The sequence below is a fragment of the Heptranchias perlo genome, chromosome 1 (genome assembly GCF_035084215.1).
Source record: "Heptranchias perlo isolate sHepPer1 chromosome 1, sHepPer1.hap1, whole genome shotgun sequence".
Taxonomy (NCBI): domain Eukaryota; kingdom Metazoa; phylum Chordata; class Chondrichthyes; order Hexanchiformes; family Hexanchidae; genus Heptranchias; species Heptranchias perlo.
Genome location: NC_090325.1, coordinates 126,490,666 through 126,503,301, shown reverse-complemented (window position 1 = coordinate 126,503,301; position 12,636 = coordinate 126,490,666). Strand labels below are relative to the sequence as shown.

The window sequence follows — 12,636 nt, the reverse complement described above, 5'->3', positions numbered from 1 at the left end:
CATTTCTGGGAGGTTATTTGTGTCCTCCTTTGTGAAGACAGAACCAAAGTATGTGTTTAATTGTTCTGCCATTTCTTTGTTCCCCGTTATAAATTTCCTCCATTTCTGACTGTAGGGGACCTACATTTGTCTTCACTGATCTTTTTCTCTTGACATATTTATAGAAGCTTTTACAGTCAGTTTTTCTGTTCCCTGCTAGCTTACTCTCATACTCTATTTTTGTCCTTCTTTGCTGAATTCTGAACTGCTCCCAATCCTCAGGCTTGCCACTTTTTCTGGCAATTTTATATGCCTCCTCTTTGCATCTAATACTATCCCTAATTTCTTTTGTAAGCCATAGTTGAGCCACCTTTCCTGTTTTATTTTTGCACCAGACAGAAATGAATAATTGTTGTAATTCCTGCACATGTTTTTTAAATATTAGCCATTGCCTATCCACCGTCATCCCTTTTAGTAAAGTTCCCCAATCTATCATAGCCAATTCGCACCTCATACTTTCGTAATTTCCTTTATTTAGATTCAGGACCCTAGTTTTAGATCCAACTACTTCATTTTCCATCTTAATGAGGAATTCTATCATGTTATGGTCGCTCTTCCCTAAGGGACCCAGCACAACAAGATTGTTACTTGCCACTTATCAGCCCAAGCCTGGATGTTGTCCAGGTCTTGCTGCATGTGGGCACGGACTGCTTCGTTATTTGAGGGGTTGCGAATGGAACTGAACACTGCGCAATAATCAGCGAACATCCCCATTTCTGACCTTATGATGGAGGGAACGTCATTGATGCAGCAGTTGAAGGTGGTTGGGCCTAGGACACTGCCCCGAGGAACTCCTGCATTAATGTCCTGGGGCTAAGACCTCAATTAAATCTCCCCTCAGACTCCTTTTGTTCCAAAGAAAAAAATACCAGCCTATCCAATCTTTCCCAGTAGCTAGATTCTCCAGTCATGGCAATACCCTCTCTAGTGGAATCACATCTTTCATGTAATGTGGTGACCAGAACTGTGTGCAATACTCAAGCTGTGGCCTAACTAGTGTTTTATACAGTTCTAGCATAACCTCCCTGCTCTTATATTCTCTGCCTCGACTAATAAAGGAAAGTTTCCCTTTTGCCTTCTTAACCACCTTATCTACCTGTTCTGCCACCTTCAGGGATCTGTGGACATGCACTCCAAGGTCCCTCCCTTTCTCTACACTTCTCCGTATCCTCCCATTTATTGTGTATTCCATTGCCTTGTTTGCCCTCCCCAAATGCATTACCTCACAATTCTCTGGGTGGATTCAGTTTTCCACTTTTCTGCCCACCTGAGCAGTCTATTGATATCGTCCTGCAGCCCACAGCTTTCCTCCTCATTATCAACCACAGGGCCAATTTTTGTATCATCTGCAAGCTTCTTAATCATGCCCCCTACACTTAAGTCCAAATCATTAATATTTACCACAAAAAGTGAGCCCTGCGGAACCCCACTGGAAACAACCTTCCAGTCACAAAAACACCCATTGACCATTACCCTTTGCTTCCTGCCACTGAACCAATTTTGGATCCAACTTGCCACTTTCCCTTGGATCCCATGGGCTTCTACTTTTTTGACTAGTCGGCCATGTAATTGCCGGACTTATCCCCCTCCCCTTTTTTGAACAGGGTCGTAACGTTTGCAATCCTCCAGTCCTCCGGCACCGTCCACATATCTAAGGAGGATTGGAAGATTGTAGCCAGAGCATCCACAATTTCCACCCTTAATTCCCTCAGTAACCTGGGATCGATACCATCTGAACCAGGTGACTTTTCTACTTTTAAGTACAACTAATCTTTTAAGTACCTCTATCTATTTTTATCCTATCCAATATCGTTACTACCTCCTCCTTTACTGCTACAATGTCTGCATCCTCTTTAGTGAAGACGGATATGAAGTATTCATTTAGTACCTCAGCCATGCCCTCTGCCTCCACAAGAATACCTCCTTTCTTGACCCTAATCAGTCCTTTGTCTACCCTTTTACTATTTTATATGTTTATAAAAGACTTTTGGGTTCCCTTTTATGTTAGCAGTTAATCTAGTCTCATACTATCTCTTTGCCCCTCTTATTGCCTTTTTTAATATCTCCTCTGTACTTTGTGTTCAGCCTAGTTCTCTACTGTATTATGAACATAAGAACATAAGAAATAGGAGCAGGAGTAGGCCAATCGGCCCCTCGAGCCTGCTCTGCCATTCAATAAGATCATGGCTGATCTGATCCCAACCACAAATCTAAAGAACACAAGAAGTAGGAGCAGGACCCGGCCACTCAGCCCCTGGGCCCTCTCCGCCACCCACAGGGCCTTGATCGATCCGAACTCAGCTTCATGTCCAATTTCCTGCCCGCTCCCCATAACCCCTAATTCCCTTTACTTCTAGGAAACTGTCTATTTCTGTTTTAAATTTATCTAATGATGTAGCTTCCACAGCTTCCTGGGGCAGCAAATTCCTCAGACCTACTACCCTCTGAGTGAAGAAGTTTCTCCTCATCTCAGTTTTGAAAGAGCAGCCCCTTATTCTAAGATTATGCCCCCTAGTTCTAGTTTCACCCATCATTGGGAACATCCTTACCGCATCCACCCGATCAAGCCCCTTCACAATCTTATGTGTTTCAATAAGATCGCCTCTCATTCTTGACATTCACCATAAGCCTCCTTTTTCTGTTTCATTTTAATCTTTACATCTTTAGTCATCCAGGGAGCTCTAACTTTGGATGCCCTTCCTTTCCCCCTCGTAGGAATGTGTCTACTCTGTACTCCTGCTTGAAGGCCTCCCATTGTTCAGTTACTGTTTTGCCTACCAATTTTTAATTCCAATCCACCTGGACAAAGATCCCTTTTCAACTCACTGAAATTAGCCCTTCTCCAGTTAAGAATTTTCACATTTGCTTGTTCCTTGTCCTTTTCCATAACTATTCTAAACCTAATATCATAATCATTGTTCCCCAAATGCTCCCCCGCTGGAACGTGCTCCACTTGCCCCACCTCATTCCCCAGGACTAGATCCAGCACTGCTTCCTTCCTCGTTGGACTGGAAACAACCAATTCCAGTAAGTTCTCTTGTACGCATTTCAGGAATTCCTTCCCCTCTTTGCCCTTTAAACTGTTACTTTCCCAGTCTATATTGAGGTCATTGAAGTCCCCCGTTATCACTCCTGTATAGTTTTTGCATCTTTCTGTAATTTGCCTGCAAATTTGCTCCTTTATCTCCTTCCCACTATTTAGTGGCCTATAGTATACACCAGTAGCATAATAGCTCCTCTATTGTTCCTTAATTCTATCCAAATAGATTCTGTCTTTGACCCCTCAACTACATCATCCCTTTCCAGTTCTATAATAGTTTCTTTGATCAGTACTGCCAACCCCCTCCTTTCTTTCCTTCCCTATCTTTCCTGAATACCTTCTGGCCAGGAATATTAAATACCTAATGCTCCCCTTTGAGCTAGGTCTCTGTTATTGCCACTATATTCATAGTCCCATTTGGCGACTTGAACTTGCAGTTCACCAACCTTATTTACCACGCTACAAGCATTTACGCACATGCACTCTAAACTCCTCTTAGATTGCCTCGCATTTGCCTCCTGCCTGATCCCTGCTATTTCTGAACTCTTCTTTACTCAAGTGCTATTTGTCCTTTCCTCTGTTGGAGATTTTTAACTTATTTCTTTCTTTGCCATTCTGGCTCTTTTTCTCGCTCGCTCGCTCTCTCGTGCGCTCTCTCTCGCGCTCTCTCTGTTAATCCATTTTTTCTTTCCCTCATTATTTTTCATTCTGTATCTGATTTAACTCTAATTTATCCACTTGAATTCACCCACCTCCTCCTTCGTTCCCCTGTTTCTTTCTCAATCCTTAAATCTCATTCGTTGAGGAGATACACTGTTGGTCCCGCCATTCCCAGATGCCCTGTTGCCCTTGCCACGCCATTATCAGCTTGCACTTCCAGCAAGTTACAGCGCAAAAAGTTTTCGAGCTGAAGAGTGCAGACAAAAGTGCAACTAATGGTGTATGTCGCAAGATGCTCCACTCCAGCAAGATCCGCCCCACTATGCTGTCATTTTGTTTTATTGGATTACTTTTATGCCAAAGATTAAACTGACCAGATTTGTGTGCTAATTAAAATTGGAAGGAATTTTATGCAACTTTATTAATATCTAAAATGTGAGATATATATCTTTTGTGATTAAGTATAGTCCCTGTTACCTAACTGATCCAGCTAGATGGAGAATTTGTCTAATAACATACATGTAATAGAATTTAAAAAACAACTTACCCTAAGTTGGATGCATTTGAGTGTGATTCTAATTTAGGACATCTTGCTGTTATGTACTATTGTGCTATTGTATGGTGCCTGCTGGCAAATTTCAGGTTGTCTTCCTTATTGGATATACACTGCTACAGCTCACGGTTGAATCTTGTCGTGATTTATGTACTGGATTGCAAAATGGTATGGAGTCAGTTGTAAGGTGCAGCTTTGGAGTTTGCAGTGGACTCCCATGGGAAGCTCTCAGCAGGTATATAGGAGATACTAGTATTTGAGAGGAGGATGGAAAAGATAAATGGCATTTTTATAGTGCCCTATAACATCCTCACACATCTCCGAGTGCTTCTCATTCATTTTGAAGTGCAGACACTGTTACATAAGCAAATATACATCCAGTTTGCACACAGAGATCTCACAAACAGCAAATGGCTTAGAAATTATGATTCTTCCAAATATTACTGTGGAGAATGAGCATTTTGTTTGTTTTTTAATGCCATCACACACCTCTCAGCTGCTTTACACACGCGATTAGTCTTTGGTATCCTTTTTGCTATACAGCAAGCAACCCAGGATCACTCCTTCATGCTGAACCATAGGCTTTTATGTAGGGGTATTGCACTTCATCATTTCAGTGCTGTTCTTCACATTGAAGATTGGCCTTATAATACACTTGCCTTCCTGAACGAAGTAATTACTTGGTTTTCTTAACCTATTAAAACAAACTTGTTCAAAGTTGTGGTGGAGTTCCAGTATATTGTTGCTCTGTTTGAACTTAGTCAATATCTTTGCACTGTTCATATTTTAGAAGCAAAAGTGACTTTTTAAAAGAAATGTAAGTGGGACATCATCATCATTGGAAATGAGATTTGTATTCAGTAATTTATAAAGGAATTTATATGCTTATGCACTTGCATGCAGTGGCATTGGAAGAGACTTCTATAGTCTTGTGGATTTTCCTGAATAAATAGGGTTATGGAACACTCAGTTGGATTGCAGAAAAGGTTTTTATGTCTCAATTGTTTGCATTGTGTATCGTAGAAAGGACCAGAGTGTGGTACTACCAGTTAGTGTCAGCCTGTGGCTAGCTCTATAGTTACAGCTGTGCATTCATTAAGAGTTTGCTGTTCTAGCAACACTGACTTTTATAGTTAGGCTTGAATGACTGCTGTACACCCTGGTAGTTCGCATTATATGCTGTGAACTAATGATTTTTCAAGCCCAGTTTCTCTTTTGTGACTTTGGTTGAAATGCTCTTAGTATTTGTGCAAATGCTTTTGTGGCCCTTTTAGAAAGCCCTCAATAGCTTTCCTAGGGTCCATGTGTAAAGGAAATGCTGAAGAATGTTATTTCTTTCGGGGCAGGGGCTAGGATTTCTACTATTAGTTACCACCTTTTTTGGATATCAACGCATTTTGGGATTCAACATTTGATAATGCCACTGATGTGCAGCAGGCTTTTCAAAGCTGCTGGCTCTCCGTGTGTCACTTACACTTTCATTTGATGAGCTACAGACTAATGAAACTGTAACTATACCCAGAATGTCAGCACATGCACCAGTATGGAATCAATTAGGGTATGGTAGTCTAATGGTTATGGTACTAGACTTCAGTTCAAATCCCACTGTGGCAAGTTGTAAAATTGAATTAAATCTGGTAATATGTGGGCTAGCACCACAAGAAAATGACCAAGAAAGCTGTCAAATTGTTTTAAAAATCCAACTGGTTCACTAAAGCCCTTCAAGGAAGGGAACCTGCCACCCCTACGCAGTCTGGCCTACTTGTGGCTCCAGTTCCTCACTATGTGGTATACTCTAAGCACCTTCAGAGCACCTCGGGGTCGATATCGCTCGCATCCCAAAAGCAAATATTTTTAAAAAATACATTATATCTGGTGCCTTCAACTTTTACCATTGAGTATATCTCTTGAAACAATCTATATGGTCTATGAGCAATTTGAATTTCCTAAATTTTGTATTTTGAACAATGGCACAAGACAGCTCCCTCTGGACATTATTCCTGTTTTAAAATGTTGATCAACGTAGGCACACCATTAATAAATATTTGGAAAGTTGTACATGGTGAAGATTTCTGCTCCAAGAATAAAGATTCTGCTTTCTTTTAAATCTACACAATTTTGTGGCAGAGAAGGAGTGTTTTCTGAAATATGTTAGCTGATAAACTTGGAGAGACTTTTAAAAAATATATATATAATTTAAGTCTAATACCCAATGATCCTGTTGCACACTACATGATGCATTAGCCATACAGGCCATGAGATCCCAGGTTTTATCCTTGGTCTGCAGTGAGCTATCTAGAATTCTGGTTCCTGGTCATTATCCAGTAACCCCTGATGAACTTGTGCATTTGAATGCTGAATGAGAGTAGGGTAGAGCTCACAATAATGACCTCCATAAGCACTTGCAGACTTTTGCTTGCCATATGGGTGAGGTAGTGAAGGCTTGTTGCTGCCCTGTGAACCACATTGGCATGTAAATCACTGCCTTTGGGGAAAAAAAGTGGGGATGAGGGGGGAGATTTGAACTTCTACATATTTGCACACTCCTAACTGCTGATATCTGTTTTTGCCAGCTATGGCAGCAAGGCCAAATGCCCCTCCATCTCCATCCCTTGTAGTTTCCTATATTGATCCCTGATAGAGTATTGGTTCAAACTGCTGAGTAGGAAATGGAAAGGTTGCAGCTCTTTGCTTCTCCTCAAATAACAAAATGCAAAGTGTAAATATAAAATCCACCAATATCTGAAGCTTCAGGCCCCCAATATTTATGCAGTGCAGTTTCATGTGTAAGACACGAGATGTAGAGCAACAGACATTGGTAAGTAGAGTGAAATTATTTGTACTTTGTTTTTTATGTCATTGTAATATTAATTATTTAGTGTTTGCATGACTTTTTTTCCCCTAAGGTGACTATATTACAGGTGCTGCTAACCATTTAATCCATTTGCTAATGTTAGGCAGAAGTATTGGCTAGTGGAAGGGTCAATTTAGTATTAAGTCTACTATGTTTGTATACTTTGACATCAACATGAAACTTGCTATCCAGGGAGGTGAAAGGCTTACAGAAATGCTGAATGGAAGATTAAGTAAGACAGGGTGTGAGCTTTTCACTTCCTCTTTTAAAATATAAAGTTATGAACTCTTCAAAAGTTTGTGGTGGAGAATTTCACATTCTAGCTATCCTCAGTAAAGATATTTTTTTTAATGTCCCCTTTTATTCTTTTTGTGCTTATCTGAAATTTGTGCCCATCTGAAATTTGTGCCCTTTTGTTACCACATTGTTGACCAGTGGAATGAATTGCATCACTATTTACCTTATTGTAACCCTTCATATTCTTAAACTTTTATCTGGTCACCCATTAACTGTCTCAGTGCTAATGAAAAAAGCATGAACTTCTCAAGTCTGTCTTCATCACTAATTCTTCATCCCTGGTAACCTCCGAGTGAATCTATACTGCATCTGGTCAATTGTTTTTATATTCTTTCTATAATGGGGTGCCTAAAGCTGCACTCAATACTCCAACTGTGGCCTAACTTAGGTCTTGTACAAGTTCAACATTATCTCCTTGATTTTGTACTCACTCTCAAATGCACCTTGATTTGAGGTCTTTGAGGAAGTGACTGTAACAATGAATGAAGGAAGCTTGGTGGTTATTGCCTGCACAGAATTCCAGAAAGCTTTTAATAAAGCTCATCAGAAATGTTGACTCAAAAAAAATAGATTTCATTGTATTATTCGGAGTGGTTGAAATTATCTATTGTCCGGTTATTAACGGGGAGAGTTTATATTGGAGCGTGATGATGAGTGAGGATCCCCAGGACTCTGTGATGGGTTCTTTACTATTCATTATTTTATTATTGATCTTATGGGCATCATTGAAATTACAAATGAAATTAAAATGTGCAAGGTTTAGCAATAAGGAAGAGATTAGCAGGTTGTTAGCTGATTTAGTAAATTAAGCGAATTAGCTCATAAATGCCATTTAATATACTGTGCTAGGCACATAAAACCAGGCATCACGAGGCATGGCTATTCCATGCATGAATGTACATTAAAGGTAAGAAAGCAGGAAAGTGATTCGAGAGGTGGTCATTGACCATTCACTAAAGGTTTATAGCAGTGAAGTAGCTTTAGGGAAAGTAAATAAGTTTATTGGTGCTATTGCTAAGTCAATGATGTATGAGTTATTTAAGATTTTGGTTTGTCTGTATATTGATTATTGCGTCCAATTATGGTTCCCACATCTGCTGATGAGATTGTAGCTCCCGAGTGTAGAGAATAATACCTAAACTTGGAGATCTATGTTACAAAGATAGGTTCAGAGAGCTACATATTCACTCTGGGGAAATATAGTTTCAGGTGGGAGGTGGCGGAGAGCATGTGGAGTATGTCCTTACTAGGAAAGTGCATGCACTTTTGTCAGGCAAACAATCTCTACCTATGTAATTTCACAGTAGCTTGGTTTGGGAACTGTCAAGGTGATGGGTTTCTGTGTTGGGCACCTGGTTAACAGAATAGAGTGATAACTTGCATATATATTGGCCCCAATATGGCGGGGGGCAGGGAGGGGGTTTAGCGACCGGTAAACCCAGATTTCCGGGTTTCCTGGAGGTCCTGCGGAATTTAACGGCAGGCCCTGATCAACGTTTTTGGACTTCGTTTCCCAACCACAGCCAGCCAGATTGAGAGGCTGACTGGCTGTTGGGCGGGTAGGCCTGAGGGGGATGGAGAGTAGGGAGGTAGGGAGAGATTGTGGATCGACGGTGGTGGGGTGGGGTGGGGTGGTGACCAGAGAGATCGTGTGTCAGGGTGAACTTCGGGGGCTGGAGAGGTAGGTCAGGGGTCCGATCGATCGCGGAGAATGCGTTGGGGGGGGGGGGGGGGGGCGGGGGGGCGGTGAGGGGGCTGCCGATCGTGGGGGGGAAAGCAGGTTGACTTGATGGGCCGGGGGAAGCACCCTTGCTCCTCCAGGCCCACAAGCAGTGCTGGAAAGGCACTTACCTGCTGGATTCAGCCGTTCGTGTCTCCCTTTAGCTGCTGGGTTTCCTGAGGCCTGCAAAACCCAGCCAGACTGAAACAGAGGTAAAATTTGAACCATGAACCTTATTTAAATATTTAAATTAGGAACCCGCCTCCGGAGAGCAGGTTAATCGTCCAACCCGCGTCTGTTAAAACCAGAAGTGGCCGTGTTGGGGTCGGGTTTCCCATGTTTTTTATTTTTAAAATTACCCCCGTTGTGTCCAGTTCTGGGCACCACACTTCAGGAAGTATGAGGCTTTGGAGAGGGTGCACAGGAGATTTAGCAGAATGATAGCAGGGATGTGGGGCTTCTGTATGTGGAGAGACTGGAGAAGTTGGGATTGTTCTCTATATGGAGAAAGAAGGTTAAGGGGAGATTTAATGGAGGTGCTCAGAAATATGAAGGGTTTTGATGGAGTAAATAAGGAGAAATTATTTCCACTGACAGATGGGTCGGTAATGAGAGGGCACAGATTTAAGATAATTGGCAAAAGAATCGGGGGAGATGAGAATCGTTTTTAAGCAGCGAGTTGTTAAGATCTGGAACGCACTGCCTGAAAAGATGGTGGAAGCAGATTCAATAATAACTTCCAAAACAGAATTTTTTTATATATTTGAAATTTTAATTATTTTACACAAATATGTTGGGATAACAAAGCTACAATTCACAACACTTTTTTGTTCAAAAAGAAATCTAATTGCAAAAACAAAATTGAATGGTCAAATCCTCAATTTACATAAGAGACTTTGAATATGTGATATATTAAATGGGTGTATGGAGGGTGGGGCTATATTCTGCAAATCTCTAGAGAATCTCCTTCCCCACTTCCTGGTAGCCTAGATTTACTTTTGATAGAATCACTAATTTGCAGGACTATGGGTGAAGAGTGGGATCAATTGGATAGCTCTTTCAAAGAACAGGCACGATGGGCAGAATGGCAGCCTCCTGTGTTGTAAGATTCTAAAACAGAAATTCACTAAATTTTGCATAATAGTAATCATGAAATTAACAGGAAAAAAGTTATGCAATGCAACTGAGATGATCTTGGATAAACTGTCTTGAAACTTTTAGTTGCGTGTATATAATAAGTGAGGCTTGCAGGTGCAGAATGTTTATTTAAATATATTTTGAACAAATTGAAATATAAATTAATGAAAAGAAAATAACTGCAGCAGTGTGATGGGTGCTACTATATTTACTCCCTGAAAGGTCTGATTTGTGCCCAGTTAGTGTTTTTCTGTTCCTTCTGTGAAACAATTATGGGATGGTACACAGGAGATATTGCTAGTGGTACAGTTGTCAGATGCCGTTACTGTAACAAACATCAGGAGCAGCTAGATTTAATGGGAAGATAAATAAAGCAAGGAGGATAGTAACAGATATGGGAGCAGAATAACATTCAGCAAAAAAGTGAGAGTAACACAGGGAATGTGAGAAAAGGAGTGTGTGTAGCACATATGCAGAGAAACTACAGAGCAACTCTTCCAGGAGTCCTTGTTAGCAGATGTTGGTATGTATGGCTAATTCATACACCTGACTTAAAACATGACTGTGTACCATGTCTCCCAAGACACGAGCCACAGTGGTGGTCGAGTCTTTCGCAACCTGAATATTTGATGTCCAGAAAGACCAAAGTGCTTCACAAGTTGCACCAGTGGAACCACTCCAGCCTCAGTCTTGCCAACCTAAGCCCACCATTAAGTGCTTCTGTCCTCTACTTCCATCCTAATGAAAAATTGAAGCCCTTGAGAGGCAACTGATGAGGAGAGGGTGCCATAATGTCAGCTCAATTCAGGTAACATTATAAAGAGATGCTGTGCTTTAGGCCCCAAACTACATGTGAGCAGTACCAGGTGAGATCCTGTAATATTTTTTAAAACTTGGCAGATAGAATGCCTAATACTATATATTTTTCTGTTTTACAGTGATATATTTTAGAGATGTTGGTTGTGTTACTTTTATTTAAGTGAAATATTGATTTTAATTTGTGTTTGTTCCTTTTTTATATAAATCAGGATTTCATGACCTGGGCAGTTGACGCAAAGGAGGAAGGCTTTGTCCTTGTATCGTTTGGAGCTGGTGTGAAGTATCTATCAGATGACGTTGCGTGCAAATTAGCAGGAGCTCTGGCGAGACTTCCTCAGAAAGTGATGTGGAGGTATATATATGTGGGGGGGGAGAAAGAGGGGTGGAGGAGAGCAATAAAGCAACCGCTTATCAACAAATGAATTAATTTACTACTTGGAAGTAGTAAATTAATTCATTTGGAATCTGCATTTTAAATCTACAGATAGAGCTTTCCAAGTGTACTTCGATTTTATAGATCAAGATAATTTCAGAGTTTCTATAAATAGCCATGAAAGCTTTATTGATTCAGATAAAAATAAGTATGAAATAATTTTCTACTTTATTAGCTCAATGTCGGATTGTAATATAATAGAAGTACTTGTGTATTGACACCAAGACTTATGTTAATATAAAGCTTATGTTTCCAGTAAGTACAAACAGATCAAATAATGGGACTTTTATTCAGAACCGCCATCCAAACTTGAACAACACTGCAATCCTTCCAAAATTTCTGCTCTTTAGATCAGTTATGTTTTTGTTAGTTGTAAACATAAATAAAAGAAATTGGCCTAGTGTAAGCATTTAAAATACAATACAAAATATTAAGAGTAGACAGTACCAAATTTCAATGAGGAAAGTTTCATTAGTTACATGTAATATGCTGTATTTGCCAGATTAAGCAACCCCCTGAATATAATCTACGTTGCCTTTTTTTCAGGAAAATTATTTCAGAAAAAGTTGAGAGTTTATGCTTTATCTTTTTTTTTAAAGATCCAGTTAATTGTACTTGCGCTGCTCCTAAACATGGTTTCCCTGGGCATTATCATCCTTCATTTTCAATCGATACATTGGAGTGGAGGTGGAATTGGGGCTTACAAATGGCAAGTCCTCATTTTTTTGAATGCCGAGTTAGCTGTCAATCTTTCTTTTTAAAAATTGAGATGGCACAGAAGTATGCAGGGAATAGACGTTTATGAACTTGACCCGAGGATTCTCAAGAATCAAAGGACTTTGACTGAAAATGTTGTTAAGCATATTTTAAATATAAAAATGCTATTTTGTAGGTTTTAATACATTTCTTGAAATGTGATTCTTTTATGCTTTTTTACAAACCTTATCTTACCCCTGTGAGAATCCAAGATGGTGGCTAAAACAATATTTTACTCAATTTTATTGGTAATTTTTGCCTTCCATGCTTGGTTGTTTTCATGCATGCCTAACAGTTATCATTGGAAATTTATGTTCTCATTTTGTTT

General features: G+C 40.1%; 1 protein-coding gene across 1 annotated transcript in view; it reads left to right on the top strand.

The window, feature by feature from the left end:
* Window positions 1–12,636, top strand: part of ugt8 (UDP glycosyltransferase 8) — a 113,824-nt gene that overhangs the window by 69,596 nt on the left and 31,592 nt on the right. The window contains exon 3 of the mRNA XM_067990931.1: window positions 11,329–11,471. Within this exon, the coding sequence (XP_067847032.1) occupies window positions 11,329–11,471 (143 nt within the window). The remainder of the gene's footprint in view (window positions 1–11,328; window positions 11,472–12,636) is intronic.